The sequence below is a fragment of the Loxodonta africana genome, chromosome 25 (genome assembly GCF_030014295.1).
Source record: "Loxodonta africana isolate mLoxAfr1 chromosome 25, mLoxAfr1.hap2, whole genome shotgun sequence".
Lineage (NCBI taxonomy): Eukaryota > Metazoa > Chordata > Mammalia > Proboscidea > Elephantidae > Loxodonta > Loxodonta africana.
The window spans coordinates 42134535-42159797 of record NC_087366.1 but is presented as its reverse complement, the minus strand read 5'-3'; the positions used below and the strand labels follow the sequence as shown (position 1 = coordinate 42159797).

At 38.6% G+C, this 25263-nt stretch overlaps 1 protein-coding gene across 1 annotated transcript in view; it reads right to left on the bottom strand.

Moving 5' to 3' along the window:
- Positions 1 to 1345: 1345 nt before the first annotated feature.
- FMN2 (formin 2) overlaps positions 1346 to 25263 on the bottom strand; it is a 410148-nt gene continuing 386230 nt past the window's right edge. Inside the window, exons 17-18 of the mRNA XM_064276718.1 lie at positions 4478 to 4559; positions 1346 to 2889 (exon numbers count right to left, since the gene is read on the bottom strand). Of these exons, the coding sequence (XP_064132788.1) occupies positions 2863 to 2889; positions 4478 to 4559 (109 nt within the window). The 3' untranslated portion in view covers positions 1346 to 2862. The remainder of the gene's footprint in view (positions 2890 to 4477; positions 4560 to 25263) is intronic.

Below are 25263 nucleotides of genomic sequence, written 5' to 3'. Positions count from 1 at the left end.
AACTAATTCTTCTGCTATGCTATTTCACATTTCTGTTTTCCATCCTTTTTTCCCCTCAGGTTGCCACCTCTCTTGGAAATGCCTCATCATCTACCTGCCAACAACCATTAGAAAAGCTTTTAGGATTTTGCATTTAGAACAAACTTCTAGGTGATGTTCATACTGCTGGCCTGTTACTATGAGTGGCAAGGGCATAGATAACACTAAGATGCCCTTTAAACCAAGAGTATAAGGGATTTACATTAGTTTCATACCACAAAATTCCTTCTTAAGTCCCCAGCCCTATCTTTCTCCACTTTTCCTCCTTAGTGTTTCCATCTAGCCTGAACTAAATTGCAGCTCCCTAAAGACACGATGCCCTCTATGTGCCTTTGTGCACTGTATTCCCATCAGGATTTCTCTTTTCCCCTTTCTCTTGCCTAACTCCTACTCATCCCTCTAGATTTGGCTTTTTGTACTTTCTGGGTTGCACATTAAAATGTTGTAATTATTGCCTTACATTCCTGTTTCCCCAACTTGCTGTTAAGTTCCTTGAAAAGATTCAGTCTGATTTCTTTTTGAATGTGCAGTTATCAGCTCCATGCCTTCACACAAAGTAGATGTTAAAGCAATGCATGGTGATGAAGGAGTTCATACCGCAAAAATGTAAAAAGACACAAATGCAAAGCTAATTTATGAAAACAAAGAAATAATCTTTTCATACTTTTCCATTAGCATTATGCTTAGTTTTCACTTCTTACATTTCCTTTCCTCTATCCATTTCTTCAGCAACATATTACTTTCCTTTCCCTCATCATCTTCTTACAGGCCTTGACTACTTAATCTGTATCCAATGAAATTTTACATTTAATTTCTGAATTTCTCTTACATTAACAATGTATAAAATGGATAAGACTTATTTCTTAAAATTGCATATGGAGAATTTCAACTTTTTCTAAAACTGCATTTGGAGGTAGCAGAATGATTATTTTATCTCTGAAAACAAGCATTTATTAAATATCTAACTACTAACAACTGTTAGGAAACCCTGGTAGCATAGTGGTTAAGAGCTATAGCTGCTAACCAAAAGGTCGGCAGTTCAAATCTACCAGGCACTCCTTGGAAACCATAAGGGGCAGTCCTACTCTATCCTATAGGGTTGATATGAGTTGGAATCTACTTGACGGCAATGGGTCTTTTTTGAACAACTGTTAAGCCTGAAATAAGAACTTAAAAAAAATTTAAGTGCAGACACTCTAACTTACTTTTCTCCAATGTTAAATATGATGGCTGGATTTTGCAAGTATCCTTAGACAATATGCACATAGCAGTCATACAAATATTTTTATTATTTATTTTATTTTCATATAAATTAACATTCTAGAAAAATTGAAATAGAAACACTAAATACAGTATTGCACATAGCGATCTTTGTTAAATGCTCTATTATTTCATCAAAGAATGGTAATGTACACAGTGGAGGGACTGAAGGGGACAGGAAGACTACAAAACAACTAAAGAACCCACTACTGTTTCTTTGCACTTAAACAACAAACTAAAATGTAGGCGACCATACTTTACATAAATATAAACATGGTTATGACTCAGAACATTGTTTTTCTTTTTAAGCTGCTTTCCAAAGTTGGTTCACAAAAGCCATAATTTCTCCCTTTATCCACAACCATAACTCCCAACAAATATCATTAAAAGGAATTTTAAAAAATCTATTAATGAGTGACAAAACCACCACAATGCGTCAAAGTACTCTCAGAAAGAGTGGGAGTTTTTTTTTTTTTCTTGTTTAAAGTAAAACAAAATAAAATCCTTTCCTAGGTTCTTTCAGATAGTAAGTCATTACATCTTCATTTCACAGCTTTAGTCACCTGCCATAACACATAAAGAGCCAGGGCATTTCCTGTTCTCCCTCTGTCCAACCCCAACCACTTCAAAATACTCAGGCAGCTATATTTAATTAACACATTCTATATATATGTCCATTCATCAAAAAACTTTATTATTATTATAATTTTTTTTGCCAACAAGTGATGTTTGTAAATTTTATGAGCCTAAATTTATTTAAATTCCTTCAAAATATTGGGACACATTTTCTTTGTGAAGGGTAATGGTAAAAGTTACAGAAAGGCACACCTGTAATTTACTTCTGCTGCAGATCAGCTCTTTATAGGGTCGAAAGGGGCATATTCTGATAAGCAACCTCATTAAACTTGAAACTCTGATTCTTGTCTGTATTAAATAATTTACTAGAAAGGGGTTTTCCTTCTGCTATGCTTTTTTTCTATTAATTATCAGACTCGAGTAAAAGAAACTATGATAATCTTATTTCAAAAATATTTAGTTATGGGGAACAACCAAAGAGTTGGGAAAGTGTTGATTATGTTATAGAAATGGTACTTAAATTTTAAAATAGAAAACTTACATGTAGACATGAAACCGATACAAACAATTCACCAGAAAGAGCATTTTACTCCTAAGTCTAAATGCAGTGATGTGGAGTACTGGTTGTCAGTAGAAAGGAAAGTATTTTGCTGTGACAAGGAATATTCTCACCGAAGTATATTTTAGTTTACTGTGTAGCATGTTCAGAATTAATGCAGATACTGCCTCTTACACTTGCTGTTTTGGTCTATCGGTGTAATGCCATAAACTTTTACAAAAAGAAAAAATGTCAAAACTCTCCACTGGTCTACTGCTTTTGCATTTTACATGAATGTACAGTAAAATTCAACAATCAGTGAACTGTCTAGAAAACGCAAAGATTATGCAAGAGGTCAAGAAGAAGAATGAATTGAACGATGTCATTTCCTTTCCGCCCTCAGGTCAGCTGAATTTTGTGGAAGTGGTTAAATGACTGGTTTTCATTGCTCAGGTTTTCATGCTTATCTTTGCTTTCTGAAAATAAACACACCAGATAAGAGTTATAGTTAGAAAGAGGAACTTTAAAAAATGTATGGAGTTTTGTGTAGCCTACACAAGTCCTTCTCATTTGGATCAAATTCTCTGGGAGTAAGTTCTACAGATCCAACAGCATACAATGGAAAACAAAAATATACGTAGAATCCATTTTATCTTTCAGAATTTTCACCAAGATGACCCACCAACATTTTGAGGAGGGGAAAAGAAAGTTTTTAAGGTATAACTTTTAGTCCGAGTAAAAGAGTGCTAACTCCTTATTCTCAGCCCTAAGCACATGTTCTTGTTAGGTGCTGTTGAGTCAATTCCAACTCAGCACCCTTATAGGAGAGAGTAGAACTGCCCCAGAGGGTTTCCTAGGCTGCAATCTTTATGGAAGCAGATCGCCAGGCCTAGGTCTTTTCTCTCGTGGAGTTGCTGGTGGGTTCGAACTACCGACCTCTCGGTTAGCAGTCAAGTGCTTAACCATTGTGCCACCAGAGCTCCATATATATAAACATAAAAATTAAGTTGGTTGCTTTGCTTCATGGTGAATGCGCCCTAATTCTTTCCTAGTCTTATAACAGCATGATTGAGACTAGTAATTATTTCTCCTCAGTCAATATACTTTTAGAATTATACTTTAATCAAAAAAGAGTAGAAAATAAACCACGGTGTAAATATTTGCCATTAAATAAAATTTATTTTGATACAGAGAAACTGAAGGGAACGCAGCTTTTAAATGAAGGTGTAATTCTTAACTTTTCTAAATAAAACTAACCAAACCTGCTACTGTTGAGTCAATTTTGACTTGTAGTGACCCTGTAAGACTGAGTAGAACTGCCCCATAGTGTTTCCAAGGAGTGGCTGGTGCAGTCGAACTGCTGACTTTTTGGTTAGCAGACTGAGCTCTTAACCACTGCGCCACAAAGGCTCCAAATATGGCTATTTAAATCATATCCCAATTTGGGTTACCTTAGTATCTTTTCCATTTAGACTATTCAAGTTTAAAACACTTCCCTTTGAAGGCCTAACCTAGCTTTTCATTTAAAACAGCACCATTTGCTTACACTGTGGCACCAAGTGATCATCCATGCAAAATGTTAAGCAAAATATCTACAGTATTACAGGCGAAAAGAAAGTAGTCATTTCAGCCAAACCCTTCCCTCTCAGAGCGCACGACTTGGCTCTTCGTTTTAAAGGAGGAGGTGGGCAAGGAGGAAACTTAGGTTAGGCTGTTAAACTCAGGCTGACAGCTATTAAGCAGGCAACTTGTAGAGCCATTTATGGCTATAAACCTGCTCTGAGCACCCTGGGCAAACCCAGACAATACCAGACTTGGCATTTTCCATCAAGTTTTAGATCCCAGTGGAGCTGAATACTGAATACTGAGATTCCCTTAGCCTTCTAGGCCTGATTTAAAGTATAAGGAGAAGGAGGCTTTGACATCAGAAGCTCATTATCCATTCAGACATAACAGGCGAGGAATTAAAATGCTATGTTCTGGAGTTTGTATATGATCTGAAAATAGTATTTAAAAGCAAAAAAAAAAAACATACATTAAGAAAAAGAAAAATTAAATACTTACAATTCCAGAGTCATGTCTTGGCTTTATTTTATAAAGCGATTTTCCCTTTTTCTGCCTACACACTTCTTCAGCTTCTTTTACTCTGAAGGAGGAGAAAATACGAGGATTTAAACACAAAAACTCAGATCACTGCAACCTGCCCCATGGCAGGTAAGCAGGCCTCGACTTAATGGATTATTGGAGAAAATAATGCTAAATACACAGGAAAGTTATCTGACAATCGCTTTAAAACCACAGAAAGTTAGAGCTGAAGGTTATTTCATCCTGGGGCTCTTAATCTGGAATGACAGGGTGATCAAATGGAATAGTACACAAACACGGATATTGTTGTGCAGAAGGAACATACCTGTCACCCTATTCTTCAGGAGTCTTATGTATAAGTAAAGAAATATACCACATTTTCAGGTGAGGGTACTATTACATAAATCAGAAGAATTAAAATAATTAAGCAGTATTATATAAAAATTCATGTTTATTTAAAATTATTTCAGATTTACTTTATATACTATACTTACACATGAAAGTCAGTTCCAATAATACATAGGCAATTTTTTAAAAAATTGAACTTCATCAATCATACGTGTGCCCGTTGCCGTCAAGTCGATTCTGACTCACGGCCACCCTACAGGACAGGGTAGAACTGCCCCATACGGTTTCCAAGGAGCACCTGGTGGATTCCAACTGCCGACCTTTTGGTTAGCAGCCGTAGCTCTTAACCACTATACCACCAGGGTTTTCTCATGAAGCATAGCAATGAATTATTACTTACTTCATAACAGAAAATAAAGATTGAATTAATAATAACAACAGTTAAAAACTTTTAGGATTGCTTTTTGAACACATACTCCGGGGGAAATCATACTGAATTTACCAGAGGTAGAGTGAAAAGAAAATGCTCTTTGGAGATAAGTCCTGCATTGAGTTCTGGCTCTGCTCTTTGATACTGGGTAACGTCCTAACAGGAGCCCTGGTGGCGCAGTGGTTAAGAGCTTGGCTGCTAACTAAAAGGTTGGCAGCTGGAGTCCTCCAGCTACCAGCTACTCCTTGGAAACCCTATGGGGCAGTTCTACTCTATCCTATAGTTTCCTATGAGTAGGATATGACTTGATGGCAATAGGTTTGGCTTTTATGATTTAAAGTCCTAACATCAATTGCAGCTCAGTATTCCCCTGAACACAAAAGGGCTCGATGATAAATAGATGTATTACTTTTATTATTACAGAGTTGTTGCAAAGATCAAGTAATGATTTATTTTAAAAGTTCTTCATAAATTATAAAATACTATAAAAAAGTTATGATTGTTTTAATTAAACAAATAGTAAAGAAATCTGTAAACTGGGATTCCATTAATAAAAGGGATGTTACAAGAAGGAAAATAACCTATCAGGTTGATTTATTTTTTATTATTGTGGTTTTCCTTGGGAATTAAAAATAAAATTATTTCTGGGGAAACAAAAAAGCCATGACTTAATATTAATAAAAGACCTTTTATGTAATCTTGAAGCCTAATTTCCTGAAAGAAATTAATGTAAATATACTTCTTTGACCCTGTGGCAAAAGATCTAATGGTAGAATTCATTTCACATACAACCAAATGAACAACTGAATGAATAAACAGTCCTGTATAGCAGCTACAAGACTGATGATATAGTTTACATTAAAATATGACAAGTGAAAGTAATTCTGTTTGGACATAAAATACCCACTGGAGTTGATACTGTTATTAATTATAGAAATTGATGACAATTTAGAAGACACTCCATTGTTACTAACGGGCCCTGGTGGTGCAGTGGTTAAGCGTCAGCTGCTAACCAAAAGATCAGCAGTTTGAATCTACCAACCACTCCACGGGAGAAAGATGTGGCAGTTGGCTGTAAAGATTATAGCCTTGGAAACTCTAAGAGGTAGTTCTACTTTGTCCTTTGGGGTTGTTATGAGTCGGAATCGGCTTGACGGCAACAGGCTTGGTTTGGTTTCCATTGTTACTACTTTTGTTATACTCTACCCAAACCATAAATTGCCTTTAATCCTTCCTCTAAACATTTGGAGACGAAAACATTTTCTTTATAACAAACTAATGATTGCAGAGTTCACATTTTCCTCTGAAATAGCTACTAGTAAATTTAAGTTGAAGTATTTGGACAGGGAATTAAGGAAACTTTTTTTAAGCACTTAGCTAAAATCCAGTAGATCCCCTCTTAAATTTTCTCTGAGCTCTTTAAAGCATTTTATGGCATTTAAAAAATGTACTTCACAAGTATTTAGATCACCAAAGCATCTTAATTTTCTCACTATCCTATTTATTTTGTTCTCAGAACACATTTTTGTAAGGATCACAGGAAGCTGGGCCTAATGCAAACATATTTAATTTTACACAAATACAAGTCCAGCCATTCCTTGGGGCAGATATGATGAAAACTGAGGTGAATGTGCGTCAAGCAGGTCTTAAGAGGTCTTTTAGCTCATCTATTTATTTGACAATCATTTATGCAGCAATAACTCCAGGTCAGGCACTCCACTGGGCTTGATTTTATAAGGACAATTAAATTCAGTGCCTAATAGGAGAGATACAAGCACAAGCAAGTAAATTACAAAGGTACATTAAGGGCAATAACCTAGGTTTGTACAAGGCACAGCTATGGCCCAGAGGAGGTTCCTGGGGTTGAGTTGGGGGGGGGCTGAAGCTATAGAAAACTTTCTGGAGCAGCTTGACAAGCTGGTTCTTGTTTAAAAGAGAAATACGAGTTTGTCCTATTTTTTTAAAAATTGTATTTTAGATGAAAGTCTACACAGCAAACTAGTTTCTCATTAAACAATTAATACACATATTGTTTCATGACATTGGTTGCCAACCCCACGACATGTCAACACTCTCCCCTTCTCGACCTTGGGCTCCCCATTACCAGCTTTCCATTCCCTTCCTGCCTTCTCATCCTTGTCCCTGGGCTGATGTGTCCATCTAGTCTTGTTTTGTTTTATGGGCCTGTCTAATCTTTGGCTGATGGGTGAACCTCAGGGGTGACTTCAGTACTGAGTTAAAACAGTGTCTAGGGGCCAAAATCTCAGGGTTTCTCTAGTCTCTGTCGGACCAGTAAGTCTGGTCTTTTCTCGTGAGGTAGAATTTTGTTGCATATTTTTCTCCAGCTCTGTCCTGGACCCTCTATTGTGATCCCTGTCAGAGCAGTTGGTAGTGGTAGCTGGGCACCATATAGTTGTGCTGGACTCAGTCTAGTGGAGGCTGTGGTATTTGTGGTCCATTAGTCCTTTGGACTAATCTTTCCCTTGTGTCTTTGATTTTCTTCATTCTCCCTTCTCCAGATGGGGCAGGACCAGTAGAGTATCTTAGATAGCCACTCACAAAATTTTTCATACTTTTGTGGGGAGGGGAAATGGGATTGAGGATGAAAGAAGAGTACTATACACAGAATAACATATGCAAAGGCTGAGCAAGAGTCAAGGAACACCACAGTATGTTTTAAAAAAAAACCAAAATGATTGCCATCAAGTCCATTCTGACTCACGGCAACTCCATTCAAGCCGAGTAGAACTGTGCTTCATAGGGTTTTCAGGGCTGTGACTTTTCCGAAGCAGATCACCAGGCCTTATTTCCAACAGTCTCTGGGTGGGTGTGAACCGACAACCTTTCAGTTAGTAGCCAAGTGCTTAACTATCTGCACCAGCCAGGGATTCCCTAGTGTGCTTAGACGAGCACACTGCTAGAGGCCAAAGTCCACACTGGCATTCTGGTTTATGCTTCAGTTTCTTACGTGTATGATTAGGGCGAGTCAGTTACCTAATCCTAAACCCCTCTGGAAACGCATAAACAAATAACCTGGGAAGCCGCAAAACTGAGCAACAAACCAGTTAAAAGTTCCTTTTCAAACTTAAGAGCATAATATCCTGGAGAAATGGTTAAAATGCAGCTTTCCAGGCCTCACTCTTAGATGTGGGACTTAGTCTCTCTGGGAGGCACTCATAAGCAGCATCCAGTGTCCTAGAAGCCACAGATCCCCTCAAGGCATCAACAGCTGCTGCAGTCCTGACCAGGCAGCCAGACTGACCCCTAGGCAACAATGGTCCCTCTTCCCTGTCTACTTTGTAAACACTGGGATCACAAACTCAAACCCTGCAGACTCACTCGCTTTAGTATGTTGTGAGTCCCACCCTGCCTCAGGTCCCCAGCAAATGTCGCTCCTTTAAAATGCCAATTCTATTTCAACAAACCTCTGACAACAAGAAAATTTTTCCACACTTAAGGCAGGAAAAAGAATGTGTCCCTGGAAGTCAGATATGCTGCCAGAGTTGGCAGAAATAAGAAAAATAATGAGGGAGAAGTTGGGATGGAGGGGGACTGAGCCAGCTGTCCATATTAGCGTCTTCCGTCCCGGGCTGTCCCTTTGGGCTATCGTGGCAGATTTCGTCGGCTATAATTTCAGGCATATTGAGTAACTACTTGTACAGTTTCCATCCTCTTTCCCTCATGTCTCACCCTTTATCTGTGATGCCCAAAATTTCATAAACTAAGTAGGAAATAGATGTTCTTTTCACCACTAGACATCAACGATTTTAAATAAAAAGGCATGGTGGAGGTAACATTTCAAACAATAAATAAAAACAGCCAATAGGGTTCTTTTGGGGAAGGACAAAGGGACATAAAAGGAGAGAAAATGGGTCATTTGTAGGGAGAGGAAGCACTCATCACGAAGACAGGAAGGTATACTGACAGACGAAACCCTGGCTGGGCTGAAGAAGAGTCCACGGGCTTCCAAATTTTCTCTTCCCTTGGGTTTAAACACTAATTTGGGTGGAATATATGGATGGTGTACAAAGACATAGCTCTCCTGCATGAGTCATAAAGATACATTCTTTTAATGTGCTTGAATTCACACAACGGGCAGGACATTTGTTAATCAAGGTTTCATCTTACTGGAGGGCTGAAGAGGGAAACATTTTACTATGACACCTTTGACAGGCTCATTTCAAGAGTTGAATAACTTCCAATCGGCAACCTAGATAACAGAAGGAAAACAGGAACAGAAACAAATCATGTGATAAAGAAAAGAAACTCTTCACTCATTTTTTAGTGATTATGGAAAAAAACAAAAACAGAATTTAGAGTCTAGAAAACAGGAAATGTAGCATTATCTTTTAGATGGAGGTAAGGAATACCATACAATGCCTATGAACTTTGATGTTTATGCTAATATTTTGCTATAATAGCTTTTATTGTCCATGAAACTTCAGAAACAAAGGAAACCGCTGATAAAATATCAGTGGTATGTATTAATTCCTTTCACAGAGGACTAAGAGTAATGCAAGAATATGAGGCTTTCTTTATCTTTAATAGAGAGTTTAATTATGGATAATAATCAAAAGATATATGGACTCAGGCTTGGAAAATAAAGTAAGAGACTAATGTGGGCAAACATTTTTTGTCTAAATGCAAAGTTTCACTCTGGCATGGTCAAAATGTGATCAGAATTCCATGAATGTGAGAGTCCCAGATAATGGAAGCTTGCCCCCTTTAAGGGCCAATCTATGAAGAACCAATTCTGATTTAAATCTTTTGGAACACATTACATTTTTCTCTTTCTTAAATACATGGAACAGCTTAATTTTTACTTGAGGGCCGATGCTCCTCATTGTACACATAATGTGCTATGATACAGGGCTCCCCCGGATATATATGGCAGTTTGCCCATATATTGACCCAATATTGTACTTTGCTGGCTTTGTGTCTACCTTTTACATTTCCTGTTTCTTCCTAGGATGGCAGGTTGTTACCACTTCTTGCTAGTGCTAGCACACCTGTCTTAAGCAAAGCCTCTACTTCCATTTAATAATTCCTATCTACTCTACAAGGGAAACCAGAAGACAAAGCAAATTTAAATAGTGCCTCTAACTAGAGCAATAACACTCTGAGTTGAGTTCCAGCCAAATGAATTGAGTTCCTAGGCTTGGAGGCAGTAATTTTAGCTGCCACAGTCCCCTACACCGCTAATACTTCAGAGTTCACAGCTGTGTCTGAAAGGTTAGGGAGGCAAGATCTGACTTACAGATAGGCAGGGCATTACAGCTCTAAATTTCAGTACATACCTAGTCATAGTGCACTACCCAACTCACTTACTCAGCAGGTTGTCCGTAAAGACAGAAAGTGGTGCTAGAATGAATGTAAACCTGAAATTCCAGCTGATCAAGGTGAACAAGTGTGACACCATGAATTGGCCATCGCAGATTCTGCGATGCTACACAGAACCGCCTATAGGTTGGAAAGTGAAGTACTGTGTGAGGAATAGGGCTCTGAGATCACCACCCTGAAATTATTTCCTAAGTTCTGGGCAAAAAATGATCAGAGGAAAACAAAACAGCTTTAAGGATCAAAGCTTATGTTTCCATTTATTTTTTTAAAAAAACCCTTATGCTAAATGCATCTTCTAAAAAAATAGTTACGGATGTAATTTAAAGAGAAGCTAAACAAATTTCAATATATCTATGTGGACTTCTTTTTTTTTTTTTTTCTTACATGTGACTATCTTAAGCTGCAACAGCTTCAATTGGCTTTAAAATAGCAAGCTTAGAAGTAAGTTTTTAAGCACAAGCAATTTGAGTCCAGGAGAATCAGAATAGTTTAAAGTTTTGCAATATAAGAGAAGACAATGTAGGTGTAGACTGAAAAACACTTTTTATCATAGAATTTTTAGAACTAGTTTCAATTTCAATTGTTATTTTTATTTTGGTATTTTTCATAACCAATGAAAGTACCTCAAATTTCTCTCTTAGTATAAGTGGTTCATTTACACCATGAGTTTTTCCAAACAAAGAGAGTGGTTTCTCGTTTCTCTCCTAATAAAGATGTATTCTTCTCTGCACTTTCCCTCCCTAGCCCCAGACCCATTTATTGTCAAGCAAACATATACAAAAAGTTCAGAGTGATTAAGTTTAAAGACAGTTTGTAAGATGAATAAGGGAGATACACTTTGGCACAGATACAGAGAAAAGAAACCAGACATCCCTGTAGCCTGCAGGCAAAATAATTTTTATCTACCTCCCAGGCTTTTTTTAGACCAAAAGTCAGGCTGGCCACAATCTTATCAAGAAAACAGATACGCTCTCATCATTCAATCGAATGAGAAAGGGAGCCACTTTTCTGCCACTAAACATTAATAATTTGGTCTAAATAAGTATCTGTGGCAGACAGATTCATTTCCTGCTGGCTCCAACTTGGCTTGCTGGGGATAGCCTGAGTTGTCACTGGAGTCTACTGGCCTCTGAGAGATTTAAAGGTAGGGCAGTGCTAGAATGTCACGTCTGAGGACCTGATACGGTAGAGATGGATATTCTAACAGAGAGTGAAGAGTGGACATAATTATCATTACTACCAGTTCAGAATGTACTTCACTGAAACACCACACCATCTTGTCTGCCTACAAATTTAAAAATCTTTACCTCAAAAGAGAAAGAGGGGAAAAAACACACACATACACAGGGCAAGGAAGGGAGGGAGACTCGAGTCAAAGACTAGTTAGGAGTACTAGCTTTAGAGTTTTGAGTTTTTCTCAGGTAATGAGAAAAGTGGGTATTAGCTGTCTTGTGGAATTAAAAGTGATTTTGGGACGTTTAGCCCTTTTAAGACCCAATTATTTTCTGCTTTGAATTTTTCATTGATTTCATGTGTTTTCAACAGTGGAATGCATGCTGAGTCATTGAGTGTGTTTAAATTTTTGTAATACAGATTTTGAAAATTATGCAAAAGTACATGAAAATACACGATTTGTGGGAGCCTGTCTGGCCCACTGGTCTTGGGTAGCAGACTTCATTGTGGGGCACCCTCCCTTTGGGCACCTGGGGCACCTCTGGTTTTGCCTAATACTCCAGCTATTTTGCTTTAGCCAAAGTTTCTTCTGCCTTTCACTGTTACACAAGTCCCCACTGGAAGGACACAAATACTTTCAGTGGGAAAAGCATACGCCCAAAGAACTCCAGAGGCATAAAAAGTGGGTGAGGTACTGTATGTTTCACGAGTCAGGAAAGGGTTAATCCAGGCTCTGTCTCCTTTATAACCTCAACGATTTAAAACGTACACACATAAAACCACAAAACCACTGAAATGTCATGGAGACAAAAATCAACCAAAATGTCATTTATCATTACCTCAAACAAAGAAAATTTGGGATTTCCTCAGGAAAATAATTATGAGTTCACGCTGAATTTCTGAATTTCATTACCAAGAATCTCTGAGGTTTTCAGGGAGAAAATTACATTTTCACCTCAAATAATTACTGCTAGAAATTAAGAGTTAGCATAAAGTAACTCCTATCCCAGAGAAAAGCTTTAGGAAACCTTCCAGTTGTTCTATTCAGGCATCAGCTCTGAAGCAGTGACACAGATGTCGTGCAGTGATGGCCACTGCGTCAGGAAGAAGTATGTGACCTTGTGCCATCCAGAGGCCTGGCATCCATCTGCTGGGGCTCTGTGGGCCTGCACAGTCACACAAACACTGTACTCTACTCACGTCACAACAGAAGCCTGTCACTTCTACCAGCAATGTGAGCTGGATCTTGAAGAATTTTCATAGTCCACAATCTAGGATTCCAAAGCTATCAAATATATAGACTATATGGCAGTGGGTGGTGGTAGTGGGTATGTTTATATTCTAAAACCTATACATATATTCCTCCCATGAACATAAAGCCAAAGAACAGAAATTATTTGTTTCTGGAAACGATTTTTGAGGTATATGTGGGTGAAGGAGTCCCTAGTATGGCACAAATGGTTACATGCCTGGAGGCTAACCAGGAAGTTGGAGGTTCGAGACACAGAAGAAAGGCCTGGAAATGCACTTTCAAAAAATCAGCCATTGAAAACCCTATGAAGCACAGTTCTACTTGACACACATGGGATCACCATGAGTCAGAACCAACTTGACGGCAACCGGCATGTGGGTAAAAAAAAAGGTGACAAAATCACTTATTTATAAAAATAAAAACACATTCAACCAATCAAATCAATTCCCTAAAGTGTAAATCTCTTTGATGACTAAGTTTCTTTAAGATGTAGAACGTTATAATTCAGAAATGGTGATCTTTTCCCTACAGTTTTGGAATGGCTATAGACGATAAAGACAGGTGCAGATAAACACTGCTGTCTCATTTCAAAGCAAAATAATCACACACAAAAATCATCATTCAAATCTTCCTCTTGTTAAGCTTAGTCAACACTTGCTGCTTCCACCTCCTCACTTTCCATTCACTTTTCTAACCACTTTTACATTCAACCACTCTCAAAAAGGTGATCAACAATTTCCTAAATGGCAAACCTATTAGCCTCTTTTTCAGAACTTACTATCCTCCACCAGCCTAACAACTCTGAAATGGTTAACTTGTCCCTAATTCTTCACATCTCTTATCCCTTGGGCCACACAGACCTTGCTTCTGAAATTTTCAACTATATTTTGGACAGTCTTCCTTAACCTCTTTTGCTGCTGCGTATTTATTAAACTTCCCCTAGAATGTTCTTTTCTCCCCAGGACTCTCATCTTGACCCTAAGGTGTCCCTAAGAAATCTCCACTTTATAATTCCAGCTATCATTTCTAGGCTGCAGACTTTTAAATCTAAATCTCTTGCTTTACCCCCTCCCCGCAGCTCCAGATCCCAGCAGACATTCTTCCCTCTCTCACCTACCTGGGACTCAGTTAAAAGCATAACCATTCATTCAGATCCCCAATAAACCTTCTCTAAATCCTTCTCCCCTCTAGGCACACCCTCTCTGCACATGCAAATGGTAACAAGTTGCTATTATTTATTCCTCAGTAATGACTTTAAAATCTATTCCACCCTCTTCTAATTTCATTGCCCCTGACTTTTTTTCCCCAGAAGTCTCCTTCTTCTTTCTCTAGGATCATTGCCATACCTCCAGGCCCATTTAGCCCATCCTCTACTTTTCGCCGGTGAAAACGTCCTAAATGTGGGAATCATCTAGTCCAGTTAGTCACCAAATTTCAGTGGCAATCCATTTGCTAAGAGGGAATTATTTAAGTTATTTAGACAGGTATTCAAAGCATTTCCACTCTGGCTCCTGCTAACCTGTTGTTGTTTGTTGTTAGCTACCATGAGGTCAGCCCCTGACTCACGGTGACCTCATGCACAATGGAACAAAATGCTGTCCGTCACGTGCCATCTCCTTGATTGGTTGCAGATTGGACCTTTGTGATCCATAGAGTTTTCGTTTTGGAAGTAGATTGCCAGGCCTTTCTTCTTAGTCTGTCTTAGCCTGGAAGTTCTGCTAAAACCTGTTCAGCATCACAGCAACACACAAACCTCTACTGATAGGCAGATGTGGTGGCTGTACATGAGACGCACTGGCCAGGAACCAAACCTGGGTCTCCTGCATAGAAGGTGAGAATCCTACCACCGAACTACCAATGCCCCTCACCTACTAACCTGATCTCCCCTTATCTCCACAATGTCCCCTGGCTTCAAAATATAGAACTACCCCTTGGCCCTAAGGGAGGTCTTTGCTGAGTCTGTTCCTCTGGAGCTGCCCATTCTCCCTTTCTCTTCTTGCGCTCTCTCTTTGGTACTTCAGGTTAAACTCAGTTAGCTTCCTATAGGATATATGTATCTGACCTCCAGGTAGGCTTACTTATCCAATCTTCTAACCCTTTCATATAATTCTGTTCAGATTTTTTTAATGGAAGAATTACGACTATTTATATATCTGTCTCTTTACTTTGCTGAATACTACGTTCCTTGAGCTTAGGGATCATGTATACTTATCTTTGTATCCCAGGCACATAACTATTAACTTTCACTAGATGTTTGAAAAACAACTGTCTCAATGAATGAATGACGATATATAAGGAAATTATGATTAAGCTAAAACAATCCCACAGGGATACATTTTGGCAAATAACTAGGACTTGGTTCTAAATCTCTTGTGTTTGCCTCCTTTTCCCAGTGAACTCTTCAGCAATACATCTGGGTGTCTAATTCACATTTTGCATAAACTACCAAGGATTTTATTTGACTTGACCTTTGGGTTCACTGATTTACTGTTATGATTCTATCCATAAATAACAATGAGGGTAAATAAAATTTGAAGTTATGAAATAGTTTAGAGTATCATGTTCACTTTCTTTTACCTCATAGAGGAACTAGTTTTGTGTACAATATATGATCATTAGGAGCCTGTAAGGATTTAACATGAAATCGTGTTAAACTATCTTACTCTTTTTAGCTCATAGGCTAATGGAAAAGATAAATGACAGAGACGCAATATATCTTCATTTCAACAAAGCATTTAAAGAATCTCTAATGGGATGTTTGTAGACAAGACAAAAAAGCAATGGCTAGATGATAGTATTCGTAGATGAGCTGATGACAAACAAATATGCTCAAAGAAGATAACAGGATGACTTTACGTATAGTTATGTTCCTGTTTCGAAGTGTCATGTTAAAGAGGGCCAAAGCATAATCGACTGGTAAAGTTTATGTAGAGATTGTTTTAATCTGAGAACAGAGAAAACTTTCCTAGCAATCACAGATATACAAAAAAAGGACTGGGTTACTTTGCATTTGAAGACGACTCGATGGCACTGGGTGGGTTAACCTTTTCAGAGAGCCAACTGTGGGCCAGACATGCTGGGCACTTCATGCACACCATCTCATTGAACCATCATGGCAACTGAGCATGAGAGACGCCATTATCAGATTTTAGAGATGAGGCACCTGGGGCTCAGAAAGGCTCTTGAGGTCACCCAATAGAGGAAGAAGAGAATCCAGATCTAGTTGACTGCAGAATCTGAGCTCTTTCCATATCACCACCATTAAAAAGGGTACAAAACCATGGGCTTAATGTCTAGCTATTAAGTCCTATAAAAATGTTATATTCCTGTAATGGAAAGTAGATTGGAAGAGATTATCTCAGAACTCTTCCCAAGTTCAGTATCCCTTCGTCTTTAGAGAGCTTTCACAGAATGAACATCTTGAAAGACACCAGAACGCAAGCTCCCTGAAAGCAGAGCATGTCTTTCCTCTCTGTATCCCATTCCCAGCACAGTGCCTGGCTCATCAAAATAGCAGTTAACACTTAAACCGGCTGCTAATGAGTCAGTTCTGACACACAGGCATTCCATGTGTGTTAGAGTAGAACTATATTCCACAGGATTTTCAATGGACGATTTTTTGGAAGTAGATCACCAAGCCTCTTTTTCTAGAATAAACAGATGCAGAAAGGAAAGTACCAAGACCTGAAGACAGGAATGCGGGTAAAAATATAGCTTGCATTTTATGCTACATTTATTTTTCATCATCCTAGATCTAAAGCATTGATTCTTAAAAGAGTGCATAGGAATCACGTGAAGGGCTTGTTAAACACAGATTGCTGGTTCCTACACCGATGATAGAATAGGTCCAGGGTGAAAAAACAACAACTAAACCAGTTGCCATTAGGTCAATTCTGACTCATGGCGACGCCATGTGTGTCAGGGTAGAACTGTGCTTCCATAGCGTTTTCAATGACTGTGACTATTTGGAAGTAAATTGCGAGGCTTTTCTTCTGAGGTACCTCTGAGTGGATTCAAACTGCCAATCTTTTGGTTAGTAGACAAGCACTTAATCATCTGAGCCGCCCAGGGACTCCAGGGACTCCAATTTGTACTACTACTAAGTTCCCACGTAATGCTGATGTTGCTGGTCCAGGGACTATATTTTGAGAACCATTGTCCAAAACTACAGCATGCTATCTAGGAAAATAATGTCATGGATTGAATTATGTCCCCCTGCCAAAATGTGTTTATCAATTTGGCTGGGCCATGATTCCTGGTATTGTGTAATTTTTCTATATGTTGTAAACCCTGCCTTTATGATGTTAGTAAGGGAGGGTGGGCAGCAGTTGTGTTAGTGAGGCAGGACTCAATCTACAAGATTGGATTGTGTCCTGAGGCAATCTCTTGAGACATAAAAGAGAGATGCGAGCAAAGAGACAGGTGGACCTCATACCACCAAGAAAGCAGTGCTGGGAGCAAGGCTCATCCTTTGGACCCAGGGTCTCCATGCAGAGAATCTCCTGGTCTGGGGTAGGACTGATGAGAAGGCCAACAGAGAGAGAAAACCTTCCCCTGGAGCTGACAGTCTGAATTTGGACTTTTAGCCTACTTTACTGTGAGAAAATAAACTTCTCTTTGTTAAAGCCATCCACTTGTAGTATTTCTGTTACAGCAGCACTAGATAACTAAGACAATGAAAACAAAACAAAGCTGCATACATTGTTTAATAATACCAAAAAACCCATTGCAGTTGAGTTGAGTTGATTCCAACTCACATCGACCTATAGGACAGAGTAGAACTTCCCCATAGGATTTCCAAGGATTGGCTGGTGGATTCGAACTGCCATCCTTTTGGTTAACAGCCGAGCTCTTAACCACTGCGACACCAGGGCTCCACTTAATGAATATGCAACCATTAATATTTTCCTCTATTTATTTATACCCTACCTGATCCTAAAAGAGTTTTAATCTCTTACAACTCTGAACATATAAAATATGACATTATAAAAAAAAAAAAAGAGAACCTATTGAGAAAAATGGTGCATCTGTTCTATGTTGTTAGTTGCCATCAAGTTGATTCCAACTCATGGTGTAATGGACAGATTTTTAACTCCATTCACACAAAAGTAGTAATTGTGCTCATCCTTGATAAATGACAGCATGTAGTGATCACCTGGAAAAAATAAAACTATCACTACATTTTCATGAATCTAATTTCGAGGAGGAATCTAGGCCATGTTCTCTTTATAAGGGACATGAATTAGAGCCAATACAAATCTAAAAATGCAGAAAATACAAATTATTTTTTCAATGGCTCTTGTTTTTACAATTCTCAGTATAAACTGAGAATAAACTTTACCTCATTGGAGACATTTCTGAGGAGAGGTAAGCTAACACACGCTTCAGGTATGTCTCTTTAATCTGATACAGGATTAAAATTTTGAAAATTTTCGAAGAAAGGATGATATCCCTGGTAATCTCAAATAGCGATGGTTTCAACTGAAGAGTAGTCAGTGGGTAGCAGGAATCCCAGGCAAATGCTTGAAATGTCAATATTCTGTGTTACTGATGAAGGAAAATACACATACTTCAGGGACCCGGTGAGTCTACAGCAGGGCTCACATTCTATTTCGTAAATAAAGAGCCTGTATTATATTCTTTCAGATCGAGAGTATCCTTCTTTCCTGTTCTCCACAAAGAATTCAATAAGGACTGGAAAACACTCAGGAATATAAGAGATATTATTTAGACCTTCTTTTCAATTCTCAGAGGATAAGCTTAACAGTCACTGAAAATCAGAATATTTGTGTTCATATACATATTAGAATTTTTAAGCTTCTGATCACATATTTTTCATCATTCATATGTTTAAATGTCTGGTTTGGGAAAAAGGGAGGATTGTTTTTCTTATGGCTCTTGTAGACTTTTTAATTCCATATTAGACTTGGATTTAGATGGAATTTACAACAGTAGCTCAAAGTTGGTGACTCTTTATCTAAGTCTGAAAAGAATGACCGTCTTCTTTCTATACACGCTGAGGATGCTATAGATTTTCTAAATAAAATGGTAAAATGACAGTCCCAGGTCCCACAAACTTACAATAGTAAATAAAACAAATTTCTGCATTACATCTTGGTCAAAACTATTATTAAATCATATTTGACAGCAAAGTTCATCTTTCATTATAGGAGAATAGTTTTGTTTACTATATTTGACATTTTTCATGCAAACATAATTTTACTATTTCCACCTGTGTTAAGACCTTTTCTTAATCTCAGTGAGTTTTTCTTTTTTGGCATAAAGTTCAGAATAGTTTTTGATTATAGCTCACTCAAAACTCACATAGCTAGTGAAATATAAAGTTAAGCTTGGCTGGCATTTACACTGTGGTTTTTGTTTTAATACTTCTCTAGTATTAGCTTGTGTCTTACTCTTTTAGAAAGACTATTTTGGGGGGCTGGGGGAGATTCAAGAGCTATTAGACGTAGGAATTCTTTACAGAGAGTTTATCAAATCTCCTCCCTGTAAAACTCATAAAATAGTGCAACAAAACTATTATATAGTGGTTTACAATTATGCAAGAGAAGAGTAGCTTAATTAATAAGATGTGGGAGATATATATATATTTTTTTTTTGGGAGATATAAGGAAGGAATGAGATCAAGGAAACATATACTGAGGGGGACAAAGGTCACAATTTTTCCTCTCTACTGGGTTATTCCTACCGGGCTACATGCTATTTGTCCCACTATCAAAGAAAAAAAAGTCCTTAGTCCACATTCCCCTACACCTAGTGTGCTCTCCCGTGCTTTCTCTCTACCCATACAAAGAGCCCTGGTGGCCCAAGGATTAAGCGCTCAGCTGATAACCGAAAGATCAGCAGTTCAAACTTACCAATGGCTCCTCAGGAGAAAAGATCCAGCGATCTGCTCCCGTAAAGATTGTTGTTGTTGTTGTGTGCCGCTGGAGTCATTTCCAGTTCATGGCGATCCTATGTGACAGAGCAGAACTGTGCCATAGGGTTTTCTAGGCTGTAATCTTTATGGGAATAGATTGTCTGGTCTTTTCTCCCACAGAGCAGCTGGTGGGTTTGAATCACCGACCTTTCAGTTAGCAGCTGAGCACTTAACTACTGTGCCACCGCCACCAGATCTCCCTCCCATGAAGATTACAGCCTAGGAAACCCTATGGGGCAGTTCTACTCTGTCATATAGGGTCGCTGTGAGTTGGAATCGACTCAATGGCACATAACAGCAACATATAAACTTTTTGAAAGAGTTGCTGATAGTTACTGTTTTCTGCCATTTAATCAGGCTTTTGTGCCTAATCACTGGTTATCACCATTTCCTCCAAGATCCCAAATTTGAAGGCCAATTCTCAGTCCGTATCTTCCTCACACTAGAAACAACATTTCACACATGGGAAGCAGTATTTCACTTGGTTCGTTATGCCTCCTTTTTGAAGCACTTTCTTCACTTGGTCTACAAGGCTACTCAGTCTGGCCCTGCTGCTCCCTCTCAGAACTCATCTTCTACCTCGCCCCCTTTGCTCATTCTGTTCCAGGCACTTTGGCCTCCTTACTCCTCCATGTTCCTTCCTTGGGCTTTGCCCTTGCTGCCCCCTCTGTCTGGAATGTTCTTTCTCCAGATACCCACTTGTTTATTCCCTCACTCCCTTCAAGTCCCTGCTCAACTGCTATTTTCCTGGTTATCATATATAAAATAACACCAGTATTACTCCCTTTCCTTTGCCCTGCTTTTTCATCAGATCCCTTATTAGCACCCAGTATACTTATTGATAACCTATGCCCCCCTTCTAGAAAGCTCCCTGAGGGCAGGGATTTTGCTCTGTTCATAACTCCAGGGCCTGGCACATAAAAAAAAAAAAAAAAAGACTCTTAATAAGTACTGAATGATCTCCGTAAATTATGTGGCCCAGTCATAGTTCAGAGTGAAGTGTGCAGAGCTGGGGTTCAAGGCTGAAGGTGAGTGAAAGAGGGCACTGTAGGGGGAGGAGGGTGATTATAAAGGAAAATTAACAATTGGATAAAAATATTCCTAATTTCCCTCTCCCTTCCTAACTTGTTTCCCAAGATTTGTCTTGGGATTTCTCAGAAAATCTACCTGCGGTTGGAGAACATTGATTTTTTTTTTTTTTTTTATTAACTTTTATTGAGCTTCAAGTGAACGTTTACAAATCAAGTCAAACCGTCACATATAAATTTATACACACCTTACTCGGTACTCCCACTTGCTCTCCCCCTAATGAGTCAGCCCTTTCAGTCTTTCCTTTCGTGACAATTTTGCCAGCTTCCAACTCTCTCTATCCTCCCATCCCCCCTCCAGACAGGAGATGCCAACACAGTCTCAAGTGTCCACCTGATACAAATAGCTCACTCTTCATCAGCATCTCTTTCCTACCCACTGTCCAGTCCCTTCCATGTCTGATGAGTTGTCTTCGGGAATGGTTCCTGTCCTGGGCCAACAGAAGGTTTGGAGACCATGACCGCCGGGATTCCTCTAGTCTTAGTCAGACCATTAAGTATGGTCATTTTGTGAGAATTTGGGGTCTGCATCCCACTGATCTCCTGCTCCCTCAGCGGTTCTCCGGTGTGCTCCCTGTCAGGGCAGTCATCGGTTGTGGCCGGGCACCAACTAGTTCTTCTGGTCTCAGGATGATGTAGGTCTCTGGTTCATGTGGCCCTTTCTGTCTCTTGGGCTCTTAGTTATCGTGTGACCTTGGTGTTCTTCATTCTCCTTTGATCCAGGTGGGTTGAGACCAACTGATGCATCTTAGATGGCCGCTTAATAGGATTTAAGACCCCAGATGCCACATTTCAAAGTGGGATGCAGAATGTTTTCATAATAGAATTATTTTGCCAATTGACTTAGAAGTCCCCTTAAACCATGGCCCCCAAACCCCCGCCCTTGCTCCGCTGACCTTTGAAGCATTCAGTTTATCCCGGAAGCTTCTTTGCTTTTGGTCCAGTCCAGTTGAGCTGACCTTCCATGTATTGAGTATTGTCCTCCCCTTCACCTAAAGCAGTTCTTATCTACTAACTAATCAGTAAACAACCCTCCCCCACCCTCCCTCCCTTTCCCCCTCGTAACCACAAAAGTATGTGTTGAGAACACTGATTTTTAAGCTTGGAGATTTTCTCCCACAGCAAGAAGAACGAAGGCACAAGGTAGGGACACCCAGGATTGTGAAGTGGTGAGAAGTTAAGAAGTATAATCTGTTGTGTAAATCACATCCCATGTCAGGGCACAGCTAAAATAACAGTTGATGGGTTGAGTGGGAAGCCAAATGAGATCAGAAAAGTTAGAAACAGAACAATTAAAGTGCAGTACACTTGAAAGAACTGGGTACATCATGCAGAGCAAGAGAAAACCTGGAATCATCTTCACAGGTAATTTCAATATTTAAAGGCCCATTACATGGACAAGGTATTGGATTTATTTGTGTAGCCCTAGAGAGAAAAAAAGAGTCCCTGGGTGGCACAGAAGTTAAGAGCTTGGCAACTAATGTAAAGGTTGACAGTTCAAATTCACGCAGAGGCACCTGAAAGAAAGGCCTGGTAATCTACTTCTGAAAAATCAGCCACTGAAAACTCTATGGAGTGAGTGTAGTTCTACTGACTGACACACATGGAGTTGCCATGAGTCTGAATCAATTCAACAGCAATTTTTTTTTTAAGGGTAGAATGATGGCCAGTGAGTACATGAGTACATGGTTCAGTCTGCCAGGTCTCAGTTCATTGTAAGGAGGCACTTCCTGGACATTAGAGCTGTATGCTACAGTGGAATATGGTACATAACACTTTCAAAAAAGTCTGACCCAGTGTGGAGTAATCAAACTCATTAATATTTTTGTAGTAACTATATGAATACTCACATTAAGTGGGAAGAGTAAAGAGAATCAGTTGAGTTTTGCTAGGAAATAAGTTGCCACAAATTTAATGAAAATCCTTTGGTTTCAGAGGTTTTTGGATCTCCAAATTGTAGATTAAGGATTATGGCTCTGGATAATGAAACTATGGACAAAATCATAATCTACTGTAAAAACTGTCTTCAAAGTTTGTTAACTTTTTACTCCTCTTACGGCATTTGCTACACCATCAGATAGAAAATGGAAAATGGCCACCAATAATTATTTGAATGTGAACACTTCATTCTTAAATTTTCTAAGATCAGTATCATCATGCAACTTCATGATGGTAAAATATACTTTTTTACGGAAATCAACATTTGTTTCCCTTTTCATTATATTCCACCAGTTTCCTGATGGTCATGTTCTTGCCTTTCTAAGAGGTTGTAAGTGGTCACGGGTTCTCATCTGAATAAGTGGGACACACTAGTATATAATAATCGATGATAAATTGTGTCGTAAGTAATTTTTTCCTTTATTAATAACAGATTAAGTAAAGAGATTTAAAAATAGGAGCAATTTAAGCTTTCCTCATAATAACATCATTTTCACTGGCTTGGATCTGTATTCCCTCTTGAACGATTTTCAGCGCCCGTCCGTCCGTCCGTCCAATTAAGTCTTGGTTGGTCCATGATACCAAAAAGCAATTGCTTTTCCACCTGTATCTCTAATTTGCCATCAATACTATCTAGCCTTTAGTTCATGCTTGAGTCCTCTGTGCTCTAGTTCTTTTACTTATGTCTGAATGACTTCCTATTTTAAATAGTTCCAGCTTCTTCTCAATCCCAACCCTCTTGTGCATTTCCAAGGTTTGTTGACAGCTGTGTTTAACACTCAACTGAGGTCAAGATTTACAAAGAGAGCCAAAGAAGCACATTGTCCTTTAAAAGACCACAATGAATGACCACAATGCAACTCCTTTAATTGACCACAATACAATTTTGTGTAGATGTATGTGACTAGAAAGCATATACTCTAACAGATTATAATCTGTATCTTAATGAACAATGAAGATCAGCAAGGTTTAGCTGATTTGGTGAAGAAAAAGAAGAAACTACATGATTATAATAGGTTCACACTGGAGAAAAATAGGGTTTCAGGTTAGATCACTTCACTAATAGCTTCAATACCATATAATTTAGAGATTGTTATCTCAATTATGGAAACTCTGGTGGTGCAGTGGTTAAGTGCTACGGCTGCTAACCAAAAGGTCGGCTGTTCAAATCCACCAGGCGCTCCTTGGGAACTCTATGGGGCAGCTCTACTCTGTCCTATAGGGGTCGCTATGAGTCAGAATCGACTCAATGGCAGTGGGTTTGTTTGTTTTTTTTTTTAATCTCAATTATACAAATTAGAAAACTGGAGTTCAGTAAGATTAAATACCTTGTCCAAGGTCAATGACTTTATAAATGGTAACACCTCAATTAATGATTTGGGATAAAAATTTAAGGAAGGGAAGCTGATGGAACACAGTTGTGTGGGGTTTTGCTTCTCTGAATCTATTTAGTGTTAAATCTAATACTGGGGTTTATTACTTTCAGAACTACATTAATATATAAATAACAATGATAGCTGCTAATGTTAACTGAGCAGTTTCTATATGTGAGAGACTGTGCTAAGTGCTTTACACATGTTGTCACTTAATTCATTCCAGAGAGTGGGCACTATTAGTACCTTCATTTCACAGATGGGGAAACTGAGGCTCAGAAAGGTAAATTAACTTGTCAAGGGTTATATAAGTGCTGTCAGAGACAGGTATCAAATCCAAGTTTTTAAGCCTCAAGTTCAGCCTTTTAGTCTTACTCTGCCTTTGTAAAAGGGAAACATTAAGAAAATTAAAGTCTGGTGGAAATAAACCCATATATAAATTCAGTACAGAATTGTAAGTGCTGTTGTTTCAAAAACAACACATGAATTTAAGAATGCATTAATATCCACAGATGACTTTTAAATGTCTGATTTTTGAAATGAAAGCTTTTGAGTTATCCGTGAGCATCAAAAATTCTCTTAACTGATGAGCTATGCTTACTTCCAAAGATTCCTCATCTTATTTACTTCCCCCACACACTTGGAAAACTTTAAAGTGGCCAAATGGAATTTTATCAAACTTTCAAAAATGTTCACCCCCTAGGCCATAAGAATTTGAGGTCCAGAGGTTAATTTTTAAAAATAATTCCATGTCATAAAATGAGGATCCTAGTAATGAGCATGTTTTTATTTCTGATATGCTTTACTTTAGCAAAATAAGTAGTATCTAAATACACAATGGAGTCCCTGGGTGGTGTACATGGTTAAAGCACTTGGCTAATAACCA